Consider the following 27,969-nt stretch of genomic DNA (forward strand, 5'->3'; position numbering starts at 1 on the left):
CCTTGGAAGTAAAAGCACGGTGTCCTAACCACTGGACCATCAGGGAAGCCCCATAACTTCTGTTTCAAATAGACGGGCATGTGATGAATTGAGCCGTAGAGGAGACAGGTCTCCCTTCTCTCTGCACAGTGAGATCAGGGAGGAGGGCCTCCCCAGGGCAGCACAGGTGAGGAGCTAGGATCTTCCTGGAGGCTGTCATCAGACTGCAGGCTCTTCTGGGGACTAATTACTATGACCCCGCAAACCTTGACTTTAGGTCCTACCGTTTCACCTGCAGGGCAATCTTATTTTCTTCCCATTTTCAGTGTCGGCTCTTTCCGAACTTCTACCAAAGAGCGCTCACTTCAGACGGGAAGCAGTAGCCCCCCAACCCCAGTGCTTTCTCCCCTCACTCTCTCTTCATCACCGCCTCGGTTTCTGGGCCCAGAGATGAAGCAGGTCCACCCATAACTGCTTTATTCCCTGTGTCGTCTCACCTCTTCTCAGTACAGTCACCCTGCTATTTCAGTATAAAACTGGAAACAGGGGACTTCCCTGGTGGTCCAGCCACTAAGGCTGAGCTCCCGATGCAGGGGGCCCTGGTCAGGAACTAGATTCAATGTGGTGCAGCTAAGAATTTGCAAGCCACAACTAAAGGTCCCTCAAGCTGAAACTGAGATCCAGCTTGGCCAAGAAACAGAGGAAACACACAAACAAACAAATCTTTAAAAAAAACAAAACCTGAAACAGGAGGGAAGGGGGCAGGGCACAAACTTTAAAAGAATGACACAGCCCAGGGACATGATACAAACTGATTAAACCAAATTAAGTCCAAGATGGTGGACGAGTGGGCTTCCACTAGACCTCGAGCCTCAGCATGTGCCCATCATCACACATCAGCAAGCTAAACACCCCCCCCACAGGTGCTATGACGGTTCTGGGGCTAACAGCAGAGGCCAAAAGTGGGTGGTGACCCAATTCCTGGAAATCCCCATCCCTTCCCCTGAAATAGTTGGGATAATCCTCCCCCTCATTAGCCTATGAAACTACCCAGCCCATAAAAACCAACCACACCACATTTTTGGGCTGCTCTGCCTTTGGGGATGGCCCACACTCTATCTGTGGAGCGTGCTCCTAAGTGAATCCACTTCTTACCTATCACTTTGTCTCTCTCTGAATTCCTTCTACAAGGAGATATCAAGAAGCTGAGCTTCAAGTCCCAATCTGAGTTACATGGTTACAATACCAGTGGGAAGAAAATTATAAGCCTGATTATGAAATGAACTGATTATGAAAGTAAATCTTAATGCCCAGATTCACCGCTCCACAGGAACTTTTATAGTGGGACTTGGCACAAACCCCAGGGGAAAACCAAGGCCACCCAAGAGCAGGAGGGGTTTAAATGAAAGACTGAGCCCTTTTTCATTCTGTATAAACCAAAGGAAAACTCTGCTTGTTTCACGAGGGGCTGGGGGTGGTCAAGTCCGTAACAGAGCTCTTGACTGCAATGCACGGAGCCTTCATTTGACAAAGATGCCCACTGGGGCACAGACGCATTCAGGCCCGCACGAGGGCAGCCGGCAGCTCACCAGTTCCTCCCTCAGCTTTCCCAGGGTCTCAGTCCGGTTATTCCGTGCGCTCAGTAGAGTTGAAAGCTTCTCCATGAGGATGTCGTATTTGCTCCTCCTGTGAGAAACACAAACACTTCATTTTTTTAGACCTATTAGTAATGACTGCCTATTTTTTAAAACATGTCAAGGTTTATATGACAACATATCAAACTACGGAACCTTGGTCTTCAGTCTCAAGAGAACAACTCCTGTCCTTTACAGTGGGAAGACTGGGGTGGGGGGGGCGGTCTGAGTGGTTCAGTCACACGGCCAAGGTCACCTAACTAGCAGCAGTGTACAGACTGCACTCTGTGGCTAAAACTTTCAGGAAATGATTGTTTAAAATGATTACATCTTTTGATCATACTGAAGAATTTCTTTAATTTAAAACAGAGAAAAACTGGTTTGGGAAGTTTTTTTTGTGGTCTGTGCTATCCCTCAATGGGTCTTACAGATGCTAAGAAAAAGATTAGAATAATCATGGTTAACAGGAAATAAATTTATGAGGAAAGATACTTTTTCCAAGAAGGTAGAAATTTTTTAAAACAGGACTTAAGTCAAATGAATAAAGACATCTTTAGATGGTTATTAAAAATGGGTTAAACAAGATGGACATTTATGTGATTAAAACACCGGGTTTTGATATTACACTTCCTAAGGTTAAATGCAGCAAAAAAGGATGTCCTAACTGGTCCTCAACATTAAAAGTTAAATAAGTCATTCTATTTACCATTTACAGTTTATGTACCATTAATGTACAGTTTAAATATGTACAAAATTATATAAGTATAAATATAAATTTGGGCTTCCCTGATGGCTCAGTGGTAAAGAATCTGCCCGCCAATGCAGGAGACGCAGGTTCAATCCCTGGGTTGGGAAGATCCCCTGCAGAAGGAAATGGGAACCCACTCCAGTATTCTTGCCTGGGAAATCCCATGGACAGAGGAGCCTGGAGGGCTACAGTCCATGAGGTCGCAAGAGTCGGACACAACTTAGTGACTAAACAACAACAACAAATAAATATAAATTATATAAAGGGAGGGCTTCTCTTGTGGCTTAGCTGGTAAAGAATCCGCCTGCAATGTGGGAGACCTGGATTCGATCCCTGGGTTGGGAAGATCCCCTGGAGAAAGGAACGGCTACCCACTCCAGTATTCTGGCCTGGAAAATTCCACGGACTATATAGTCTATGGGGTCGCAAAGAGCTGGACACGACTAAGCAACCTTCCCTTTTACATATAAAGGGAACAAAAAAATTTACACTGAGATAGCCAACCAGCAACTATTTGGGCCAAAGGGCCTGAGTTCCTTGGCTCAACCCTACTCTGGGGATCCCAGAGCCCTTTATATAAACTGATAAAATGGACAGGAAATAAAAGAAGGAAAGAAAAACTTCTGAAACTCCTCCTGTAAGATCAAAGCTTATTGATTAGATCCTAATGAAGACCACAGTTAAAAGGTATCAAAGTAGACAGAATTGAGATGAAAGTGTATAAAATTGGTATATTTAACTGGGCTTTATTTAAGATGCTTACATCTCTTTTGCTTAATTATATTGTGAGGCAGACGTGTTTCATTGGGGAATGTGTCCCCCGTGTTGTATTGTAAGACCAGGTATATATCAAGAAATGTACCTCTCAGGAAATATTAACTCAACCGTTAAAGGAAACCAATAGGGTTACCTGAGCCATACAAATAAGTCAAAATGGAAATTAATATTCAAGGGCTAATAAAAATAAAAACGGTGATTTTGCTCTGGGTTTAACTTGTAAACTCAGAAAATATTTGCTGAACACCTTATACAAACCTTTAGAGGCATGATAAATTCTAAGTTTTAGAACACAGAACTCATAAACTTTAGTTTACTTATTGTCTCACTGATAACATAAAGTCAGACAAATCAATCTTTCAGAATCATTTAGGTGACAGACCTGCTCTTGGGGGGATGTCTTTCTCTTGCAAATCTCTACAAACCAGAAATATCAAGTATAGGTCATAAGGATCTGAGATTGAGCCTCATTAATTAGGTCAATCAGGCAAGACTTGAAACCAAGAGAAAAAAAAAAAAGTGGCAGTTTTAAAATTCAAACCACAGGGAATACTCCCTCGGCCAAATTTTACAAATAGTAAAGCCTTAGTCATCTGAGCAAGCAACTTCAATGTATTCCAACTGTTCTTCGTAAACTAGTAAGTTTACATTGTCTCCTGGGTCGGGAAGATCCCCTAGAGTAGGAACAGGCAACCCGCTCTAGTATTCTTGCCTGGAAAATTCCACCGACAGAGGAACCTGGCAGGCTACAGTCCATGGGATCACAGAGTCAGATCTGACTGAGCGGCTGTGCGCGCACACACAAGTTTACGCTGCGATACCTGACTCATGAGGAGCCTTTTTTTTTAAGTTAAGCCGTGAGATCTCCAGTTTTGCCTGTTTACACTGTATGTCTGTGCACGTGTTATACATGAGATATCTCTACCTGGGCAAAGTATTATCAACACTGAATTTACACACCATGTGATGTCACTTACACGTGGACTCTAAAATATGGCACAAACAAACCTATCTATAAAACAGAAACACGCTCACAGACATAGAGCACAGACTTGTGGTTACCGAGGGGGAGGGCATGGGAAGAGAAAAGGGACTGAGAGATGGGGATGAGCAGATGTAAACTGTTACATACAGGGTGGATAAACAGCAAGCTCCTAACGCACAGCACGGGGAACTACACTCAGTACCCTGTGATAAACCATAATGGAAAAGACTATAAAAAACAATGTCTACATGTGCGTAACTGAGTAACTTGGCTATACAGTAGAGACTGGCACAGCACCGTCAATCAACTATACTTCAATTAAAAAAAGCTGAATTAATAAAGCGCTCTATTCAATTTAAAAGTAAGAGCTTACAAATTAAAGAAAAGAAACTGGCCAAAATGACTTTCAGGTTCACGGGAACTGGGAAATATTCAATGTTAAGCTGCTATTTGGTATTAAAGTTTAAGTTTGTTGATCGAATCATGTCTTTTTAATTTGTCTGTGGGTTGGTCCTTTTCAGGGGGGAGGGGCATGCTGGCATTTGAGGTCTTAGTTCTCAACCAGGGAAAACCAGATATGCCAAGTTAAGGAATTAAGTGCTTTTCTTCGTGTGGGAAGACGCAAGAGCCAGGGCTTACTGAAATCATTCTTTTGATGAGCTCCTCAGCTATCTGGGCCTGAATCCTACGTTCTCACATCCTGAGTTTCCTCAGGGCTCACCGGCTCAAGCAGGATGGGTGTAACTCCTGATGTCTGTGACATCCTTGCTTACTGATACGGCAGGAAACAATTCCATTCTTCACGCCCTTTGTTGCAGAACTTCTATATAATCTGGTTCTCCCTACCTCGTCTCCTCAGAGCAGTTCTCTCAGGGTTGCTTGAGATGCTGCCTTTGAGGCTTAAAGTCCTAAAAATTCCCACCGAATAAAATATAATCCTCAACTTTGAGGTTGTATTTTTTGAGTCAACAATACCGTAAAGTTTTAGGAGGCATCTATTTACACATTTCCTTATAAATCAGATGGTAAGAGAGGATAGGGATGATTTCACAAAGAAGTTCAGCTTTTTTAAAATTCAGGCACAAAATGTGAACCTAGGTCTCCTTCATTGAAATACAGTGCTCTGTGTATTAATCAGGACACACCTCTGATTCTGCTCTCACTATACTGGTGTGAAGGCCCTTCCCTTCCTTTGCATTTTTAATGTGAAGTGGAGGTCATAATAAATGCTCACAAGCTAATGGCCACCACAGGAAGCTATTAAAGGAGCCCAGGGCTCCTCAGCTGTGGGGAACAGGGACAGAGTGAGGGGTTTGGGGGGAGGGGGTTGTGCTAGGAGAGGGGCGGAGAGAAAGATATTGTCATGCCACTGTGGAAGGCCAACTTGGCTTTAACTACCCACACAGGTCTGGCAGCAGCAAGGGCAAATGTATGGGCTCGGGAGACTTGTTCATTAGTCCTGCCTTTCCATGAATGAAAGAATACACGAAGGCACAGATATGCACTGCTTAGGAACGAGCACCAAGCTGTGCCAGGGCCTCTCTACAGAAGAGGGAAACAGCGGTTCAGTGAGGTCAAGTGACTGTGCCCAAGTCAGGAGCAAAGAATTAAATACAGATCTTGACTTCAGCCCCTTGTTCTCTCTTCTACCCACAGAATTCTGTGGCCATAACAAATCAAATTTGACTTATCGGCTTTTCTTTCTACCCTCCCCCTAAATTTCACCGAAACGTTAACAGTCCCTACTGCTGGGCTGTGGGGCGAGAGGTATTTCTTCCCCCTTCTTTTCTATATAATTTCCAGATTTTCTAAATAAGCATGGCTTATTTGCATAATCAGAAACAGATGGAAAATATCTTTTTCCTAAAAGCTAGCCATATTTGATTTCGCCTCTAGGATTTTGGTTCTTTTTTTTTCTTTTCTTTGTTGGCTGCACTTCAAGGCACAGAACTTCCAGACCAGGCATTGAACCCGCACCCCCTGCAGGGGAAGCCAGATTCTTTACCACAGGACCACCGGGGAAGTCCCGCCTCTAGGAATTTTAAAGGCACAGGACACCAGGCTGAAATACAGAGGTAAGGAAGCGCTCTGGAGTCTACACTGTACCTGTCCATGTGAAACCGGTTCAGGAGGAGGAGGATTGAGTGCTGCTGGGCCCCGGTGGGCAATCGGATCACATGGGACTGCATAGTAATCAGCCCGTTTTTGTTCAAAATTTTCCTGTGATAGTGAAGCTTCCCAGCATCAACCCTGGAGGAGAGGAAGAGAGCAGTCATTTTGCTTTGCTGGTTACTTTCACCCCACAATGCAGAAGACATGAATACCAGAGACACATCCCCACCCTCTCCCCCCATCCAGTCAACCTAGGAGAGCTGCTGCTATGTGACAATGGCCATGGACAGCAACCCAACCTAAGGCACACTCCAGACCCCTCAAGAGGTGGATGGGGAGACAGGGTGGGAGGCGCGTGTGTGCAGAGGACTGAGGAATGGAGTGGGAAGGGATGGCGGGTTAGCAAGGAGCTGATCAGACAAGACATGGGCATCTAATCATATAGCAGCCAATAATTAGGGTGACCACGCATTCTGGTTTGCCAGATGGGCTCAATTTATGCCCACTGCCTTGCATTCCTTCTGGTCAGCTCCACCTTTCACTCTCAAAATATCTAGTTTGAACAATAAATTCTATGGTCACCATAGGGTCTGTTTTTTTTTTTTTCCTATTTTTGGCCGTGCCATGCAGCATGCTGAATCTGAGTCCCCTGACCAGGGACTGAACCGGTGGCCCTTACAGTGGAAGGGCAGGGTCTTAATCACTGGACCACCATGGAAGTCCCCCCTTTTCGTTTTTTTTTCCAGGGTCTCTTCAATGAGAAAGTACCATGCCTTCAACCACCACAGATGCTGGGACTGCCCAGGTGACAGGGCCTGATGATCAGGGAGCCCCGACATTTACAGCAGAATAGCAAAGCATCCTCTTACTTGAAAGCAGTGCTGTGGAGGTCTCGCTGGAGCTCCCCCTGCCACCGGGACCGGCCTAACCGCTCCAAGATGCAGTAGGAGAAGTCCGGGAGCTTCAAGTCGGGGTCGCCCTCAAAGCCGATCAAGGCCCGGTACCGCATGTCCTGGGAGGCAACAATGATCAGTTTCTTCCCCCACCTGCAAACCAGAAGCCACAGAGGAAAAAAAATCACTTTAATTTTTTTAAGAAAATCGAAATGTTTAAAAGCAGAACCTTAGTGAACCATGGTTTCCTGCTTCTCTTCAGAGGTTCACAATCCCCAGTTAAGGAAGTTTCCATCCTTAGAATCACAAGAGGGTTCAGGGGGAACAGAGCCAGTGTCACCACTTCCTTGCCCGGACCCCTCCCAGTCCTGCCAGGGCCTGGGACCCAAACCCAGACTACTCCCCACCAGAGCCTGGAACCTTCTACACACCCCCACTGCCTGGCTCTGCACCCACAATGGCCCCATTGGTCCTCTGCCCACCTCATCCTTAGGCTACTAATTCTCATCCTTTAGATCACTGCTCAGATACCAACACCTCAATTCTCCATAAAAATGCTAACCAAAAGGCCATCCCTGCCTCTGACCATTTCTGGACTCATCACACACCTGGCACTCTTAGAAATGGCCACATTTTGGGGGGCACACGTTCCTGCCATAAGCGCCCTAAGTGGGAGGGGGGCAGGTTGTCATCTGGGTCCCCAGGACATCCTCAGTGTCTTCAATGGTTACAGAAGGGCCTCTGTAACCATCTATTAAGTGAACGAACTCGCCTTCTGAACTGGACTGAGAAAACAAAACTTCAGAGTCAAGAACAGTGCCCTGTGTGATGGGTGAACCTGCAGTTCTTGAGAGCAGACCCTGGGACAAACCATTAGCTCCTCCTACAGTCTGGGTGTGTGAAAAATAATGCCTGCAAAAGAGGTCAAGCCCCCATCCCAGCAAGGCGCTTCGAGAAGCCCTGGCTTGGGATATAGACTTCTCTGCTGAAGCTGAATAGTCCCCAATGCTGAAGACAAAGAGACTCCGCCCTGGGGCCTTGCCTGCTGACTTATTAATAAATGGTCATCTTGGGCAGACTGTCTCGGGTCCCAGCCCTGCCGCAGAGATCCCACGAGGGTGTGATGGCAGAGAAGCCATCCTTACTTACTCCTTGGCATAGAGACACACCAGCTGGAGGAGCTCCCTCTCCCAGGGGAGTAAGTCACTAAAGGTCTGTATGAGAGCCCACGGGCTCCCAAGCCCTCCCATCTACAGGCAGCATTTATTCCTCCCAGCCTGTGGTTTACAGATGCCTGATCCTAAGGCCTGTCTTCACTCACATCACTCAGCCTGACAGTTCTTCCTCCTGTTTCCCTCCCACCGCCAAAAAACAGATGATTCCACTGCTCCTACCGAGCAGGCAAAAAGTAAAAAGCTGAGATTGCCAATGTTTTCATTTAACTGCAACTTCCTTCGCATTGCTTGTGACCCAGTTAGTCTTCTTTACGGTCCATCTCTAAAGAGTGTTAGGCAGCAAATACGCATGATGGACAAGACAGTCTCCTTTCTGGGTCTGCACGTCACAAACTTATGACCTGTGTCCTCGAAACAGGTTCATTAAGTTAAAATGGAAGAGCTCAGCTGAGAAAAGTTTGAAAACAGGGACACTGACTCGCTGCTTTAAAAATGTATTCAGGGTGGTTTACCCCCGTCCTGTGGGAACTCCAACCTTTCCCAGTAGCTGACTCTAGGACTCGTGCCCGAGGCCTGATTTGCTGACTGTGGTCATCAAATTATCCAACACTGATTAAATGCCATGCAAAGAACCAGCAATGCCAAGATAAATAAAAAATGGCATCTGCCTTTGTGGAGCTCACAGTCTAATGAAGAGAAAGACAAGAAAAGAAATCACTTATAAGGGGATGTGATAACTGAGACTGAGGTTATGAAATGACATGTACAAGGAGCCCCCAGTTCGGGCCTACGAGTGTGAAGAGAGCTTGTGGGCTGTCACCAGGGAGAGCTCTCAAAGAGGGGGGTTCCTGAGGAGGCAGGAAGCCCGGTGGGGCAGGGGCAGGAAGCAGGCGCTGCAAAGCTCCAGGAGGGGAGGGGGGATCCAGGGGGACAGAGAGCGAGTGTGGCTGTTTTTTAGAAGCTTGGCTCCAGCAACAGTCAGTCACAGGGGATCTGAGGTGGGGAGAGGGTCTTGTTTTAAGACGAACGAATCACAGTGTCAGGCTGGGGAGAAAGCAGTGTGGATAGGGAAAAGCTGAAAATAAAGGAGAAAGATGAGCCAGCTAACAGAGGCGGGAAAGAGCACAAGGTTCTGGGGAGAAAGAGAGGAAGAGAATCACTGGCGGAGACAGGGCCTGGTTTCCGTCTCCTCTGAGGTGAGGGAGGAGGGAAACGGGGGCCAAGCCTGCAAGCTGAGGAAGAAGGTGGCAGCAAGGTGAGTTCACGCTGGAAGCTTCTCCCTGTTTGTCAAGGAGGAAGGGAGGTGGGGATGGGGCGAGGGGCTTGGGAAATCGGGACCCTGACTGAAGACTCACAAAAGGACTGCTCACTAAGCAACAAAGGACGGAACCTGGACACAAAGGGAAAAGAAAGGCAGCCTTCCCTACCCCCACCCCAGCCCGAGCAAGATCAGCCCCAAAGGAAGCGGAGTGATGAGGCAGAGGGCTGGCTTAGTTAGGGCAGGGTGGACGCGCTCTGAGAACACCGGGGCTGCACCCCGTCCTGGCGCACTGACCACACACCCCAGCTCAAAGCAGGACGATGCCCACCGGTCTCCCACAGTGCAAACGAGTTACCTGCCAAAGGCTTCCACCATCGTGCAGCGGGGCTGTAACATCTTGGTTCTGATGTCGTTGGTAATGTTCTTCCTCTCCTTGAAGTACCGGCATGAGCCCTGGATGCCATCTTTATTCTCCAAGATCATGTGAATGGGGTAGACATCCTCCAGAGGGACCGGGTCCCTCCTGGACTCCACGATGCCCGTTTCCAAATCAATTTCTTCATACCTAAGGCGGGGAGGTGGTGGGGGGAGTGCACAAACATCGAACTGCAGCTCAGCCTCAGAAGTAACACATGCTGGGTGTGTTCTTCTGACAACCTCTGGCCGAGGTCAGGGAGAGGGAGTAAGAGCCCCTGGTCTCCCTGCCTTCCTAACGCAGGACGTCTTGACAAGCACTGTCTCTGAGTCTCCATCCCAGACAACACAGATCTTCCCAGGAGCCTCCACGTTCACCCGCAAGGATGAATGGTGAAATTGGAACCACCTTCCTGGCCCCACCACCTTCCTTGCTTTTCGTTTTCCCTGCAAATCCTGTGCCTGGTTTCCAAACCATCAAGTTTGGACTTAATGACTCAAGGCTTCCCTACTCAGAGATGTCACCTTTCCATCTCTTTAACTACCCCTCTTCCACTTGCACCCATTTTTATGGCTTTCAATTATCACTTGGCATGTTAACAATTCTCACCATCAAATCCTTAGCCCTGTTTCTTGCCCCCAAACACTAATCCTGTTTTCAACTGTCATGTTTGATGAGATCAAAACCAAAGTTATGACGGCCACTTTTTCTCCCAGTGGCCTCTTATCAACACCATGGAGACATCCTGAGTTGTGCTTCTTTTATCCAGTCAGCTACGTTTGTCAAGTGTTCCTTCGGAATCCTGCTCACATCCTGCGCCTGTCAAATCCCATCTGCATTTGTCAGTGCCTTTCCTTCTTGCCCTGTCTGTAACCTCTGCACTACTTAACCCTCCATTCTCAAATCACACCTTGTCAATTCAGGCCATTCTGGCCTGCTGTCCTCTGGCTCTCCAGTTATAACATCCCAGGCTTCTTTTGAAGGCTCCTGGGCCTTCATCCACCCCAGGGCCATGTCTTAAGGCTTCCAACCACACTACACTCTCTCCCAGGGAGGGTCCTGGCCAAGAGCTTCCATTACCAGTCACAGGGGTGACTCCACGTGCCCAGCTCAGTCCCACTCTCTGACCTGCTGACCCTCCCACAAAGCTAGATGTTGACCAACCAGAATCTCCAGTGTGTTTCAAGATTCGTTCAGCATATTCCCCACTTTCCCCCAGGTTCAGCCTCCCTGCTGCACTTCTGTGTCCCCATCACAGCAAAGGGTAGCAGTCATCAATTTTAACAGGGAAGAGCAAAACCTGGATCTGTTTCTTTTATTTAACCTTTGCCATTCGTTGCTTTTGTTAATATAATCACTAAAAGGATGCTGTCAATAGCTGTAAGCAATCAAAATGGCTTGCCTCAGGGGAACCTGCCCCAACCCACCCCCCACTCCCCCATCTGCTCTAATGGTAAACTGACTTGCCTTTGTTCAGCTCACAGGGATGCATTCTGACCCTGCCCACCTGTCAATGGCTGCAGAAAATGAGAAATTAGCACATCCTTTTTCCTCTGCTGGCCCAGCCAAGAGATAGTCTGCAAGATTCCAGTATTCTTGCCTGGAAAATCCCAGGGAGAGAGGGGCCTGGCAGGTTACAGTCCATGGGGTCAGAGTCGAACACGACTTAGCAACTAAACAACTACTTCTCATGCTGGCCCAACCAAGAGATATTCTGCAAGACTAATGGCCTTTCAGGGGCTTCCCAGGTGGCCTGGAGGTAAAGAATCTGACAGCCAAGCAGGAAACACAGGTTCAATCTCTGGGTTGGAAAGATGCCCTGGGAAAGATGCCCTAACCCACTCTTGCCTGGGAAATCCCATGGACTGAGGGGCCTGGCAGGCTACAGTCCATGGAATCACAAAAGAGTTGGATATAACTTAGAGGACAGCAACAACAACAATGGCCTTTTAACTTTTTGCCTCACCTCTTCCACCCTTAACAGAAACTGGCATTCAAGAATCTGGTACTCAAGGGTGCTAGCCTGCCATCTTCATGGATGCTCAGTTTTCTGAATAAAGTCGCTATTTCTAGCCTCAACATCCTGTCTTCTGATTATTGGCCTGTCATACACTGTGGTGCTGGAGAAGACTCTTGAGAGACCCTTGGACAGGAAGGAGATCAAACCAGTCAATCCTAAAGGAAATCAGTCCTGAATATTCATTGGAAGGACTGATGTTGAAGCTGAAACTCCAATCCTTTGGCCACGTGATGCAGAGAGCTGACTCAATGGAAAAGACCCTGATGCTGGGAAAGACTGAAGGAAGGAGAAGGGGATGACAGAGGATGAGATGGTTGGATGGCATCACTGACTCAATGGAAGTGAGTTAGAGCAAACTGTGGGAGATAGTGAAGAACAGGGAAGCCTGGTGTACTGCAGTCTGTGGGGTCACAAGGAGTCAGACATGACCGAGCAACTGGACAACAAGTAACACACTCAGATGCCCAAAAGTCAGGAACTGGATGGCATCATCCTTCAGACCTACTTTTCTTTATACCCCACACCCAACCAGTCACCAAATCCTGCAGATTCTTCTGCCTCATGTCTGATTCCATCAGCTTTTTCTCTTCATTCTCACGCCCAGCATGGAAAGCCAAACCCTGACTGTTGGTTCGTGAGTGGATTACTACAGATCTCTCAGCTTCACTCTTTGCCTCTAGTCTGACCCTCCCTTTGGTGGTGTAGGCTTTAAATGGATTAGTGCAGTCCAATTGGTAAGGGCAGGCTGGATTCTGAACCAAGACTTCCTGGATTCAGTTTCTAGGTTCTGCCCCTGCTAGTAGACGACTCTCTCTGTGTCTCAGTTTTCTTTCTCTTGAAGGAGATAGGGATAAGAATATCCTGCTTTGTATAAATAGTACTTAGTATATTCAAGAATCTTAGAACAGTCCCTGCTTACAATAACCGTATACATAAATGTCAACTATTATTCTTCATTCACTACTTCCAGTTCTACACTTCAACCAAACTTATTTCTCTTCCTTTAGAAAAATTCTGCCAACTGGCTACCTAAATCCAACCTTTAAGTCTTGTTTTACACAGTATTCCCTCTGGAAACCTGACCCTCAAAACAAAAAGAAAAAAAAAAAAAATCACAGCTTTGGGAAGCGAATCAACACCCAGTCACCTACAACGTCCGTAACTTTGGATGGGTGACTTAATTTCTCTCCATCACTGTTTCCTCCGCTGCAAAATGGGGAAGATAGCTGGGAATTCCCTAGCAGTCCAGTGGTTAGGACTCAGTGCTGGATGGGGAACTAAGATCCCGCAAGCCACACACTGGAGCCAAAAAAATTAAAAACAAAAACAAACAAACAAAAAAAAATGGGGAAGAAAAGGGCACCTTCCTCATAGGGTCAATGCGAGAATAAAATGGGTTCAATCTCCTGAAACAACAGGAACAAGATATTGCCTAGTACCAAGTTATGTGTTTGTGCTCAGTCGCTCAGTCGTGTCTGACTCTTTTGTGACCCCATGGACTGTAGGCCGCCAAGCTCCTCTGTCCATGGAATTTTCCAGGCAAGAAGACTGGAGCGGGTTGCCATTTCCTACTCCAGGGGATCTTCCTGACCCAGGGATCAAACCTGCGTTGCCTGCTTGGCAGGGGGATTTCTTCACCACTGCACCGCCTGGGAAGCCCACAGCACCAAGGCATAAGCAGCAATAAATAAATGTTAGCTATCATTATTGTTGTTGCTGGTGTTGCTAAACTTGCTCTCTAATCCAGCACTGAATGAATGCTCCATAAAGGTTTGTTGATTTCAACTGGTCTCTAGTCTTGATCTGAACAGCCTTACTGCTTCAATCCTAAGCTCCACTTCAAAGAAAATACTCTTTAAAACCCAAAGCATACCCTCCCAAAGCATATCCTTCCAGTTCTGCTCACCATCACCCCAAACACACACGAACATAATGGAACATCACAAGGCGATCCCCCAACTCCATCAGACGCCTGGGCCCTGCCAGGCCGAAGACCCCCCAATCAGCCTTACTCTGCGCCCCCACCCCCATCAGGCTCCGGGTCTTCCTTCCGCTCCACTCCTTTCTCTCCCCTCTCGTAAGAACCTGGCCGCCTCCCAGCTCCATCAGACCCCGAGCTCTGCCCTCTCCCGCCCGCAGGGCCAGGCCGCTGACCGGTCTTGGAGCTGGAGGTCTGGTCGTTCCCGAGGCTCCTCGTAGAAGCTGATGCCCGGGTTCGTGGCAAGGGCCCGCCACAGAAACTCCTGCGTGTAGGGCTCCAAAGGAAGTGGGAAGGGCGGCACTCGCGTCTCCAGACGGCTCCAAAGCGCGGGAAGGCACAGGCCATCAAGCCCCTCTAGGGCCACCTCGTCCAACAACGACTCCAGCGCGTCCATTGCTACTTCAGTTAGCTGCACCCGGGGCGCCTGCGTACCACGCCGCCAAGGGCCCCGGTCCAGGGCGCCTGCGCACAACGACAGGCAGCCAGGGAGGCGGGGCGGACCCGGGAACCGGAGGAGGAGTTCCAGACCGAGATCGTAACGTCACTCCCTTTGGGGGCGGGTTCATTCCGTGGAGCTCCTCCGCTATTGGTCCGGAACCCCGCAGTAACCAGGGGAACTTCAAACAGTGTAGAGGCCGCTTCCGGTTCGAGCTCCCGGAACCGCCGCCTCTAGAGATGGACGGTGAGTATCCGTGGGCCCCTCCGGGAGGTCGGGCACTTACTCTCCCATTCCTCCTGAGGGCCCTCAGGGCAGAATCCTAGGCCACAGACCCCTGGACCATCACTGCCTGACCAAGGGAGTCGTCGTCGGAGGGAAAGGGAACCTAAGTGGTCCGGGATGGGAAGAGGAGGCTGGGGGGAGTGGTCAGTGATTTGGTCACTGTGCTGCCTGTGGTTGTGTTGGGACCCGGTACTGGCCGGGGCATCAGAGAAAGGGTTTAGGGTGGGTGGGTGGGGGGGAACCAACAACAACAAATAGAGGTCTGAGGGGGTGGGTCTTGTGTGTCATGGGTGTGGAACTATGAAATATAGGAGTTAATGAGGGTAGGCATTTACAAGGGTAGTGCAATCATCAGCTACTGGGGATGGGAGTCGGGGGAGACTAGGGAATACTCTCTGTGCTTTGATGTTAATGATACTGTTCCGTGCCAAGAACTCTGTAAATGCTGTCAAGCAGCTCGATAAGCTTCATAAATTTTTTGAGTGTTATCCCATTTTACAAATGAGGACACAGGCTCAGAGAAGTTGAAGTATCTTACCCCAAATCAAAGTCATCAAGTGGCAGAGTGAGAAAGGGACCCAGGCACTGGCTCTGGAGCTGAATTAGGGAGTTAGAGATATGGAAGGAATTTTAGAAGCCCTTCATTCCAGAAGTTGCAAATACAGACTTGCAGGGGCAAGTCTAATGGGCTGGATTGGGCTGTGATTAAAAGTCAATTTCTTTTCTGAAAGAGAAGCTTCTCACTCAGCTCAAAGCAATTATTTTCCTCGGGGGTGCTTCTCAAAATGCTGTGATGGCTAATCATGCTGAAGGCCAGATGCAGCCTGTAGGCCATCATTTGGGGATCCTCAGTAAGAATCATGGCGTCCTCAGTGGCTCAGATGGTAAAGAATCTGCCGGCAATGCAGGAGACCTGAGTTCTATCCCTTGAACAGGAAGGTCCCCTGGAGTAGGAAATGGCAACCCACTCCAGTATTCTTGCCTGAGAAATCCCATTGACAGAGGAGCCTGGCAAGCTGCAGTCCATTGGGTCAGAAAGAGTAGGACACTACTGAGCAACTAACACTTTCACTTTCAATAAGAATCATAGAATTCTATGATTCCAAAAATAGGCTATCCTGATATCTCATTTTATAAATGGGAAGACTGAAGTCTAGAGAGATTGGTAGAGTCTACTAGCAGTAGTACCTACTGGCACACCAGTAGAGTCTACTACCAATAATTTTTCCCACTACACCACTGTCCCTCACTTCTGAAAAGTTTGTTCCTTTGTTATATCTGCCTAATACAGTATGGAAAAAAATTTTAATTGAATAATCTGTTTTACGCTTAAAAGACATCTTTGGCCTTTGGACTTCAGAGGTACTATAAAATGTCATTCACCAGTTTGCCCAGTGGAAAGGTCCATGTTAATGTTGCTATAGAACATCAAAACTCAGATCTTCTTTTTACTTAGGATGCCTTTATGCTCTTACCTCAAAAGAGCTTTGTATGTATTATGTCTGTGATATTGACTATATCAGAAATGAAAGTTGAGAAAATCTTAAATTTATCATGTATCAGTTCATTTAAAAGTAATAATAAGTGCATTACTTCTGAACATAATACTTTTAATGAAAAGAAGCTATATTCCCCACCAAAAAGATCAGTAGAAAATGTGGTATTGTTTTACATTTTCTTAAATCTCTTTAATACCTGGATTAGTAGGAAATAGCTAGACTCATTTCTGCTTCATCAGTCAAACTGTGGTGGTGTTATTTTGGCTGATGTATTTGAAGAAAATGGGGCCCCACACAGACATATATTTGGGGCAGGGAATATTTTAATTGCCATTTTATATAACTATAGACATTCTTTTTTGATTCTATTCCAAAACTTAGCAAGTGGTAATTTATCGAAGGTCAGCCACAATGTGGCATCTGAAACCATATCAGTGAACTTTTGTACTCTGTTACATTAAAACCCATTGGTCTATCTTGCCCTTTGATTGCATATTTTACCCATGTATGATTTCATAATATTAAGCATTGGTCATTTGGAAAATGTTATTTCACTGATTTATGCAAATCTTCATGTTGACATTGGAAATGACATTCCATTTATGTAGTATTAAATGGCATGTCATTACACAATGTCAGAAAATTACATTCCTTTAGTATTCCTATCATTTTTTTTTAAAGGAGTTTAAGTATTGGGAAACTATTAAACTCAAAGTGTAGACTAAACAAGTTTCCTACTTATTTCCACTGGAAAGCTTAAGATTTTTCATTGGCAACAAACATCGTCAGTTGTTTCCAAAAAGAGACAGGCTTACTTTTTTTGTATTTAAGAAAATGTCTGCCACAGACTCATGTCTGAATAACTGTAGTTTGTCTTTTCGTTGTTCATTCAAGTAAAGATGACATTTGATAAAATATTTGGCTAGTTCAGCTGGCAAATTAAATAACCACACAAGTGTTTTCTAGACCAACTGTTGTACTTTGGCTTATAGCAGAAGTGTTTGATGTGTACCTTGCATTTTTTCACACAAAATATTAAAAAAAATGTGTTCTCATGGGTTCAGGTTTAATAAAATTAATTTTTCCTGTTTCATCAGTTCAGTTCAGTTCAGTCGCTCAGTCGTGTCCGACTCCTTACAACCCGCAGCATGCCAGGCCTCCCTGTCCATCACCAAGTCCCGGCGTCCACCCAAACCCATGTCCATCGAGTTGGTGATGCCATCCAACCATCTCATCCTGTGTCGTCCCCTTCTCCTCCTGCCCTCAATCTTTCCCAGCATCAGGGTCTTTTCCATTGAGTTAGCTATTTGCATCAGGTGGCCAAAGTATTGGAGTTTCAGCTTTAGCATCAGTCCTTCCAAAGAACACCCAGGACTGATCTCCTTTAGAACGGACTGGTTAGATCTCCTTGCAGTCCAAGGGACTCTCAAGAGTCTTCTCCAACACCACAGTTCAAAAGCATCAATTCTTTGGTGCTCAGCTTTCTTCACAGTCCAACTCTCACATCCATACATGACCACTGGAAAAACCATAGCCTTAACTAGACAGATCTTTGTTGGCAAAGTAATGTCTCTGCTTTTGAATATGCTATCTAGGTTGGTCATAACTTTCCTTCCAAGGAATAAGTGTCTTTTAATTTCATGGCTGCAGTCACCATCTGCAGTGATTTTGGAGCCCAGAAAAATAAAGTCAGCCACCATTTCCACTGTTTCCCCATCTATTTGCCATGAAGTGATGCGACCGGATGCCATGATGTTAGTTTTCTGAATGTTGAGCTTTAAGCCTACTTTTTCACTCTCTTCTTTCACTTTCATCAAGAGGCTTTTTAGTTCTTCACTTTCTGCCATAAGGGTGGTGTCATCTGCATATCTGAGGTTATTGATATTTCTCCCAGCAATCTTGATTTCAGCTTGTGCTTCCTCCAGCCCAGCATTTCTCATGATGTACTCTGCATAGAAGTTAAGTAAGTAGGGTGACCATATACAGGACCTTCTTAAGTGGAAATGTTTTGTTGTCTGTTTTGTCGTCAGTCATGGCACTAAAGAAAATAAGGACTACTGGTACAGTATGGTGCCAGTGCCTTGTAGCCACTCAAGCTATAAGCGGTTTTATTAATACCTACTGTTGTTTTTGCATCATCAGTGCAAATGCTGACCCAGTAGAAAAAGTCTTAGAATTTATAATAGAGATAATAATTGTTCAGGGAACCCCTCTTCCTCCCAGGATCTGTGGAGCACACCTTGAGAAACATTGCTATAGACCATTGGCAAGAGGTCTGTTCAGTCACTTCTAATTGTTATCTTCTGAGCACTCCTAGAGCATTATTATGACCCGGCAGAGGAACCTGTCCATTTTTCAGACTGGTTGAAAAGTGAAAGTGAAAGTCGCTCAGTCGTGTCTGACTCTCTGCGACCCACCAGAATACTGGAATCAGTAGCCATTCCTTTTTCCAGGGGATCTTCCCAACCCAGGGATCAAACCCTGATCTCCCGCATTACGGGCGGATTCTTTACCAGCTGAGCCACCAGGGAAGCCCAAGAATATTCAAGTGGTAGCCTATCTCTTCTCCAGGGGATCTTCCCCACCCAGGAATTGAACCGAGGTCTCCTGCATTGCAGGTGGATTCTTTACCAGCTGAGCTACCAAGGAATCCCTTTTAGACTGGTTATAAAAAGAAAAAAATTGTTCTCTTTAAGAAAGTATTTGCCCTAAGATTAGATTTAGCATTCAAAGGATCCCTTTTTCCTTTGCAATTTTATAAACTTTGATCTCTACACAGTTTTGCAGGCACATATCTATTGGGTAAAGTGAAGCATACCTTGATGAATTATGATTCTAGCCAACTAGATAGATAAGCCAAGCCCAGCCTTGTTAGAAAGATGTTTACTTCCTAATCTCACAGAAGTTTAAATATCTGCGAAGTATCCCCAGACTGGATTGTAGTTTGGTGTATTCCACCTGTGCTAATCACCATAGCTTTTCACAACATTTTCCCCTAGCTCATTGGGTTTGGCTTACGGCAGATTCTGTCTGGCTCTGAGATGAAGGTATTGTAATGCTCGTAGGTTTTCTGGGCCAAATAACTCTGGACTTGGTTCTCAGTGGTATACTCTGACCTCAGTTTTCTGAGTCTCAGTTTCTCTGAGCCTCAGTTTTCCTGTCAATAAAGTGGAGATGATACTGAAGCTTGCCTTGTTTTGTATGCCAATTCGTTGGTGAATCTATAATTGTGGATTCAAGGAGACTTATGTGCAAACACACTTTACTCCAAATCTGGCGTGTGAAAAGCACTCCTACATGGAGGTTATGCTGTTATTACCTGCCATTGTGCAGATTTCTTCTGTACTGCTGACAGAAGAGGGAGAAGGGAACCTGGCGAAGCTCGCTAACAAATAATAATCTTGGCACTTAGCTCACTCTTTGTTTAAAAGAAATCCCAATGTTTGACATGGTTTATTTACACAAAAGTAAATTGGCAGTGTAGGAGTCTTCTGCCTCTGAAAATGTTCACCTTTATGTCAAAGTGGAATTCCCCCCCATGCTTTTAAAATATGAGATAGCTGAGAGAAAAAAAAATTCTCCTCAGTTTTGCAGGAACATGATAATTAGACAAAAGTTCAGCTCATCGAGATAATTAGATAGGATTTTAAAGCTACGCATTTGCTTTAGTTCCCCCCAGAGCAAATATTCGACGTCTCCCCTATTTATACTGTTCATTTGCTTAGCAAACTTTCTCTAAGAATTAATAATGCCAACATGAAATTTAGCCTCGCTTGTCTAAATAACCCCAAACTGCAAAACGGGTGATAGTTGAATTAGTATGGTTTTGCAGAAAGTACACTGTCACCGTGTCTCATCTTTTCTGTCCTTGGGCGGTGTTTACCTGGGGTCCTGGTGATTTGTCTGTTTCTCTTCCTACTGAAAATAAATCAAGCCAAAATAATAATAATAACAATAAAATAAAACAAAGAAAGCATTCAGCAGGCAAAATAAATGTGTGGTCCATGTCGTCTGTGTGTTGGTTCTGTTCCCCTTCCTCCTTGGCTTCAGTCCTTCTATCTGATTGATTTCTTTTCCCTTGCCGTTCCTCAGCATTCATTCCATCCTGGAGTTTTAGCTCACAGGAACTTGGCACACTCTGTTTTGTTTATTTTTCTTTGGGGCATTCTTTCAGTGACTCCACATTTCAGCGCCTCCTGTGCACTGGGATCCAGAGACATCAAGATGAATTAGACTGAATCCAGGTGAAGAGGGGCTGGGAGCTCAGTGTACTCTTCTCCGCGTTCTCTGTAAAGTTGATTTTTAAAGACATAAGTTACAATTTTTTTTATCCTTAAAAAACAGAGATGGAGAAAATTTGAAAATGAAATCTTTATATCAGAGGTTGCAAACTGAGAGCCTCTGGCTGAGTCAGCCCACGAGCATATTTATTTGGCCCATAATTTTTTTCTTTCAATTTTTTTGAATATGTTGTCACCACTGAAAAACTGGAAGATTTCTCATAAATCTCCAGTTGTGTTTTTTTTAAAATACTGGAAAAGTCAATTTATGAATCCCAATGTATATCAATAAAGTTAATATCAAATTGAAATTCAGCATGGCAGGAGTTCCCTCTGCGGGAGCTATGTGGAGACCACCCCCTAAGAAGAGAAGATCTCTTTCCAGTCCATCACAGCCCCGACCTGGCTGGCTTCCCTCGTTGCCTCTGATAGCTACGTGGGCCCCTGTAGGTATTTGAAGTTACAGTCCTGCCCTAGTATTAACTGGGACCATTTTGAAAATCCCTGTACACTTTAGCGTGTACCACACTGTGCTTTGCTTCTTCTTTTAGCTTTAATCTGGGAGAAAAGAAAGGGGAGGCCTTATATTCTCTTCCCTTAAGAACTTCAGAGTTGGGTGAGAAAGCCATACATAAACATAACTTTAGTCCAACTTGGTGGTCCCCAGAAGATAACATTTGTAAAGGTGTTCCCCACGCCCAAAGCACTCTGGTCCACTGCTGGCTTTTGTAAATAAAGTTTTATTGGAACAGAGCCACACCTATTTATGTACAAATGTACACCCACAGTCCATGGCTGTTTTCATGCTTCAGTGGCAGAGTTGACTCATTGAGACAGGGACCATATGGCCCACAAAGCCAAAAATATTTGCTGTCTGGCCCTTCACAGGAGGAGTTTGCCAACATCAGCTGCAGAGGACTCAGTTTGGTCCTTTCGATGGCTCAATATGCTGCTGTAATTATGCTCATTTTGTACTACGAGCTAGTCAGTGGCAGAACCAGGACTCGTTTGAGTAAAGTCTACATTCTAGTGTGTCATCAAAGACCTGTCCCTGCCAGTGCTGACCCGGTTCTCACACCTGGGGAGCGAGTCTGCGAGCCTGGGGAGCGAGTCTGCAAGCGAGGCTTGCCCTTTAGGCTGGTGAAAGAAAAAACACAGTTTAAAAGACACCATCCTGAACTACTTTCCCAGCTCTCCCTGGACTCTGAGGCTGCTCCTCTATTCCCACGTAGGAGGGGGCTTACAAGAAGCAACATGGGTGGTTAGAAGGAGGAGCTTGGAGCTGTTTATAGAGTACTTTGTGTAGGAATAAGAAAGCATCCTTGTCCTCCACATACCTTGTCCAATACCCCTGGGCTGACTATTGATGCCCCATGGGGTTTTGAATAGCCTGAGCCTTGTAGACCTAGAACAGTTGCCCTGTGGACATAGAACCTTTAACCAGAGAATTTCCCTGGGGAAGCTGTCCCCTCCCTTCCCCTATCCCTCAGTTGGCCTGCTGGTGTCCCCCTCCACCCCCTGCCCCCATCCCTGTCATTTTCAGATACTCACCCACCCATTCCCATGCTCAGAGGCTTTATACTGGGGCTATAGATGTGTTTTCCTACATTTAAAAATAATGTTCTGCTGCTAAGCTGTGTCCGACTCTTTGCAACCCCATGGACTGCAGCCCAGCAGGCCTCCTTGTCCATCACTATCTCCTGGAGTTTGCTCAAATTCATGTCCATTGAGTCAGTGATGCCATCCAACCATCTCATCCTCTGTCGCTCCCTTCTCCTCCTGCCTTAAATCTTTCCCAGCATCAGGGGCTTTTCCAATGAATCAGTTCTTTCCATCAGATGGAGCTTCAGCTTCAGCATCAGTCCTTCCAATGTATAGTCAGGGTTAGTTTCCCATAAAACCTGGACTTTTAATGTCTCCCAGTAAAGTGGAGCTTTAGCCCCACAGGGCCTGCCTTCCTACACAGCCCCAGTCCTCCAGCACTTAACAGTGGCCACCCTCTTGACCTTGGACTTGCGATGACAGTTTGACTCAGTCTTCTGGCTGGTGGTGCCAGTCATCAAGTGTTTACTTCTTACATTGAGTACACTGGGCTGGCCTTCAGGCATCTGTGATTTCAACCCCTAGCCAAGCCACCTGGGGAAGCTGGCCTCAATCATTCCAGTATCCTTTCCCACCTCCCTGCCTTGCCTTTTCTCTGCTCCCTGCCAGCCGTGCCCTTCTCTCAAGTCACTTCATGCCATAGATTAACAGTGACTGGTGTCACGTGTGGAATTAGCTCCTCTCACGTGGTTCTGGATCCCATGACCTCTCAGGAGTGGTGCTAGATCACGGTTACTGGGCTCTGCACCCTTCTCCCTCTCTGTGCAAGGGAGAGAGACCCACTCTTGTTTCTTTGCATGCCCAACACTTGGCCCAAGGACTGGCACAGGGAGATGCCCATGAGTGTTTGCTGGGTTGACATTGTAACCAGGAAAGAGATGAGCCCATTTACTTGATCCTTAGTGAATTTCTGGCTGGTCTCCATAAAGCAGAGAAAAAGCCCTTGTAGCCAAGCCTCCAGGCCAAGTTCCAGAGACCTCGGCTGGTTTCTGTTTTTCTGGTGGACAAGGATGGTTCATCCAGACTTTGTACTTTGCAATCATTCAACCCGTCTTAACTATATTCTAGCCTAGCTACCTTTACTACACCCCAGAGCCTCTAGTTGTATTTTGTTCTTCCTCTACTTTTCATTTAGTGTTCCTATGCTCCCCCCTTCTCTATCCCAGTGAAGTCCCGGTCACTGCTATCTCCCATCTCATCTTGGAGCCTGATGCTACCTTGACCACCCTGGGCTGATGGATTCTTCAGACACGGCCCCTGACTTACGTCCCTCGGGGATAGTAAAGCTACAGGTGAATGCAGCATCACATATGTCTAGTCACCAACCACTGGACCCCTGCAGGGACCATGACACTTTTCTAAACTCTAGTGAACTTGAACTTCATGATGTGTGTATGTGTGTGTGTGGGTCCTCTCCAAAGAGGCCCAAAATAATTAGATACATTGTATAAACCCACATAAAATCACAGAAGGTTAAAGCTGGAAGGGACCTGACAGATCTAGTCTAGGATCCCATCTGGGGATGCTGATATATCTCAGAACCCTGAAGATCCTGTAGAGATGTCATAGATGTAGAAGCCTGCAGGGACCGGGCAGGTAATATAACACAGCGGCAGCCAGGGTTTGTTTCATTATGCTGCTTTGCGTCAGGTTCTTTCAACACCTGAATATATTTTGCATATCTGGGAATTTCCTAAAGAAATCTGCCGTCTACTAATTTCTTAAAGCTTGTGGCTTCCTCCGTCTCGGTCCTCTATGTTGTTGCTGTTTAGTTGCTAAGTTGTGTCCAACTCTTTTGTGACCCCACGGACTGTAGTCCCCCAGGCTTCTCCTCTGTCCATGGGATTCTCCAGGCAAAAATACTAGAAAGTGAAAGTAGCTCAGTCGTGTCCGACTCTTTGTGACCCGATGGACTATACAGTCCATGGGATTCTCCAGGCCAGAATACTGAGTGGGTAGCCTTTCTCTTCTTCAGGGGATCTTCCCAACCCAGGGATTGAACCCAGGTGTCCCACATTGCAGGTGGATTCTTTACCAGCTGAGCTATCAGGGAAGCCCCTAGGGTTGCTATTCCCTTCTCCAGGGGATCTTCCTGACCCAGGGATTGAACCTGAGTCTCCTGCATTGGCAGGCAGGTTCTTTATCATTGAGCCACCAGGGAAGCCCTCTGTCATCTATACAATAGAGATAATAAAGGTATTCACCTCCTAAGGTTGTTGTGAGAATTAAATACATTAATAGCTGCCCAGCCCTTAGATCAAGGGTTAGCACGTAAAAAGTACACATGTAAGTACTTATGATGATAATGATTCATTCTCCCAGAAACGTGAACCCATGAACCTTCACTTGCATCTTTACTGTAGGGAAAAAACTGTGAGACCTGCTGATAAATGGCAACTTGGACTTGACCTCAGTGGCAGAGAGACAACTGGGGAGATGGGTGGGGGTAAGGAACCAGAGGGTACCACGCCATCTGGCGGGCCATTGCCCTCAGCTCCCAACAACTGTTGCTAGGCAGGAACACAGACCCCATGTCAACTGATTTTTCAGTTTTTCAAAAGAATCCAGAACTCAGGATTTATACATGTGAAATCTGCCCAGTTTTAAATGTTAGCTGGAAAAAAAACATTGTTTTTTGGAGACCAGACAAATGTATATGGGCTGGTTTCAGCCAGTAAGTGACTTTGAATGTAGTCTGATCACTATCATTTATAAGATGTGGAGGCCATGGCATGGGAGGAGGTGGGTGGTTAAAAACCCCTGACGGGTAGCCCAGGAGTGGGAGAACAAGGCCCAGATCTCTTTCTACCCCCACGACAAAGCCTTTCTCCCAGTGAGCCTGCACAGTGGGAGTTCTGCCTCCTGCTTCCATTGGGATGGAGATTTTATTTTAACCATGCAGAGGGGAACCATAAAAACCAGGGCTGAGAATTTGGACTCTCCTCTCCTTCTCTTCAAGGGTTTCCCTGGTGGCTCAGGGGTAAAGAATCTGCCTACAAGTGCAGGAGACTTGCAGGAGATGTGGGTTCAATCCCTAGGTCAGGAAGGTGCCCTGGAGAAGGAAATGGCCACCCACTCCAGTGTTCTTGACTGGGAAATCCCAAATCCCACAGTGGGCTACAGTCCATGGGGTTACAAAAGAGTTAGACACAACTTAGAGACAAACAACAACTCCTTCTCTTCTTGTTGATGCTCACCTGTTGTTGTTGAGTTGGTAACTTGTGTCCACCTCTTTGTGACCCCATGGACTGCAGCATGCCAGGCTTCCCTGTCCTTCACTATCTCCCAGAGTTTGCTCAAACTCATCCTGGAGTTGACCTAAAGGGGTTTAAATTCTGGAACTCCTCTTCCCAGCCATGTGATCTCAGCCCAGGGTGGGGGGTAGGGGGTGGGGGTTAGTTACTTCATCTCAGTACCTAGACTCTTAAATTGTAAAATGGAGTTTAATAGTAGGATCTTCCCATAGGGCTGTTGCAAGAACCAAGTGAATTCAGTTAGAACAGTTCCCAGTACTTAATGAGCTCTCAGTGAAATTAGCTGTCAGGGGAAGGATTGCATCTTTTTCCTTGGGAATTTGGGGATCTTCTGCACAGTCTCATGTCTTCCAAGATACTATTAGTTTGGAGAGAGAGTGAAAATACCCAAAGGACACTTTAATTTGAATGCACATATACATACACATATTTTCACAAATCCAGGGGCCTCACTTGTATTCCCTGGGGAACTGGAATGGGAGGCGGGGGAGTGTGGCATGGGAGTAAGTTTGGAAGCTTGTATGATGGATACAGAGGTAGACCAAAGTCCATTTTAGCCTAGGAAGCATGTCTCACAGAGACCACCAATTAGATTACAGATGTGTGGCATTTACTTATCTTTACTATTTCAAATGAAAAAAAAATCAATATTTTTCAATTATCTCCAATGGTGTATTAAACTTACTTTGTCATATTTCATTTCGCTGTCCCGGAAAGAGCAAGGGGAAAGGGTCAAGAAAACACATTGTAAGAGAAGATGAAGTCTTTATAGCCGTTCGTAATCATGCCTCCTGCCTTTCCATTCAGATATTTGGTCATTCACTCATTCATCGATTTCAGAAATGTCTCCCCAAGCCTACTCCATTCTAGGCACTGTTCCAGGTGTGGGTAATACAGTAAGTAAAAAAAAAAGCCAGCCAGCAGCCTCTGATCTCACAGAGCTGATATCTAGTAAGGCAGGCAGACCGCATCATCAAAAAAAGAGATCAGATAAGTGCTGTGTAGATCAAAGTCGGGAGAGCTGGGCGCTAGTCCTCTCTGAGCAAGGGGATCCCTTTAGGCTGAGACCTGATTGACAAGAAGACCTACGGGGTAAGGACAAAGGCCCCGAGGCAGGAAGGGATCCTGAATCCAGGGAGAAGACTGGGAGCTGCAGAGGTGTGAACATAAAGGAGGGAAGAGGGAAGTGTACAAAGTGAAACACACCAGAGGATGGTCAAGCAGGCGAATGATGAGGTCTTATTTTTAGATGGCTGCCTGGGGTGGGGTTGGGGGCGAAGCCAGGAATAGCAGAGGCTGGAGATGTACCAGGTGGTTATTGATGAGATAACGGAGTTCACAAAGGGATGACGGAGAGGAAGTGGCAGATTGAGGATATGTTTGGGTACCAGAGATCACCAGAACTCCCTGAGATCCACGAACAGCTGTTTCTGGGAGAGGAAACAGCTAAGGTTTCCTCTGCTGCTAAGTACTAAGTAAGTTTCCTACTGCTGGGTACCTACTATGTGCAGGACACTTCTGTGTTTGTTTGTTTGTTTGTTTTTATTCGGCTGCCTCGGGTCCCAGTTGTGGCACATGGGCTCAGTTGCGGCTCTTGGGCTTAGTTACTCTGCAGCATGTGGGATCCTTAGCTCCCCAACCAGGGATTGAACCTGAGACCCCTGCATTGCAAGGCGGATGCTTAGCCACTGGAGCCCGGGGGAAGTCCCTTACATGTCCTACCTTAACCTTAAGATGGATGGAAATGGAGTCGGAACTATTAGGACTCACAAACAGGTAATGAGTGGCTGACCCAGAGCCCAGCCTCTTAGCCACCGCACAGCATCCCCCCCAGGCTCTCATCTGATTACAAAGCCCAGCCAGAGAATGCACGGCTAAGCATTTCTAAACCAAGCAAATGAGTGGAACGGTGTGCAGGTTATAAATAACCATTTCTAGCTGCCAGCTGCTGTTTAGGTTTGGAAAGGAAAAGAGGATCTTAGCATGACTTGTTTATCTCAGGTAATTTGGCAGTAAACTGGGCCCTGGGAATTTCATTTCTACAGAAAATGCAAAGGAAGAGTGACAGGGATATTGTTTCGGGTGTTCAGAAAACAGGATGGAACTCAAAGGAACAGAACCAGCCTGGAGGTGCACAAGAAGAATTTGAAGAGGAAAGTGTGTCTCGGAGCCAATGTTTGTTTACTTGGCTCCCAAACAGTCATGCTCTTTGTCTAATAGATTTTAGTTATTATGATGAGATTTCCTTAAAGAGGTCTCTCCCCACCCACATGCACAAGAAAGGGTCCATGACACAGATGAGGAAGTAATGGGAGGAGGGATTTTCCCATCTTCTGCCCTAGCTGTCTATTAGGTTAGAAACTAGAGGCTTCTTCTTTTTTTTTTAAGTCTTTATTGAATTTGTTACAATATTGTTTCTGTATTAGGTTTTGTGTTTTTTGGCCATGAGACATGTGGGATCTTAGTTCCCCAACCAGGGATCAAACCCACACCCCTTGCACTGGCAGGTGAAGTTTTAACCACTGGACCACCTGGGAAGTCCCAAGAGGCCTCTTTTGCTGGGCCTGTCCAGAGCACTGACATTTTTTTAATTGCTTGTCAACATTTAAAAATTAGAAGCTTTTTCACAAAAC

At 46.1% G+C, this 27,969-nt stretch overlaps 2 protein-coding genes across 4 annotated transcripts in view; one reads left to right on the forward strand and one right to left on the reverse strand.

The window, feature by feature from the left end:
- GTF3C1 (general transcription factor IIIC subunit 1) overlaps positions 1-14,437 on the reverse strand; it is an 82,758-nt gene extending 68,321 nt beyond the window's left edge. For both annotated transcript variants that reach the window (XR_011564054.1, XM_019987750.2), the window contains exons 1-5: positions 14,154-14,437; positions 9,920-10,129; positions 7,105-7,281; positions 6,230-6,373; positions 1,569-1,665 (exon numbers count right to left, since the gene is read on the reverse strand). Coding sequence is in view for 1 of the 2 variants with exons in the window: in XM_019987750.2 (XP_019843309.2) it covers positions 1,569-1,665; positions 6,230-6,373; positions 7,105-7,281; positions 9,920-10,129; positions 14,154-14,374 (849 nt within the window). In the remaining variant the exon portion in view is untranslated. The remainder of the gene's footprint in view (positions 1-1,568; positions 1,666-6,229; positions 6,374-7,104; positions 7,282-9,919; positions 10,130-14,153) is intronic.
- Positions 14,417-27,969, forward strand: part of KATNIP (katanin interacting protein) — a 229,835-nt gene continuing 216,282 nt past the window's right edge. Inside the window, exon 1 of one of the 2 annotated variants that reach the window (XM_019988190.2) lies at positions 14,417-14,662. In XM_019988190.2, coding sequence (XP_019843749.2) covers positions 14,656-14,662 — 7 coding nt within the window. In that variant the 5' untranslated portion in view covers positions 14,417-14,655. The remainder of the gene's footprint in view (positions 14,663-27,969) is intronic. The other variant, XM_070779846.1, reaches the window with a different exon arrangement.

This window comes from Bos indicus, chromosome 25 (assembly GCF_029378745.1).
Source record: "Bos indicus isolate NIAB-ARS_2022 breed Sahiwal x Tharparkar chromosome 25, NIAB-ARS_B.indTharparkar_mat_pri_1.0, whole genome shotgun sequence".
Lineage (NCBI taxonomy): Eukaryota > Metazoa > Chordata > Mammalia > Artiodactyla > Bovidae > Bos > Bos indicus.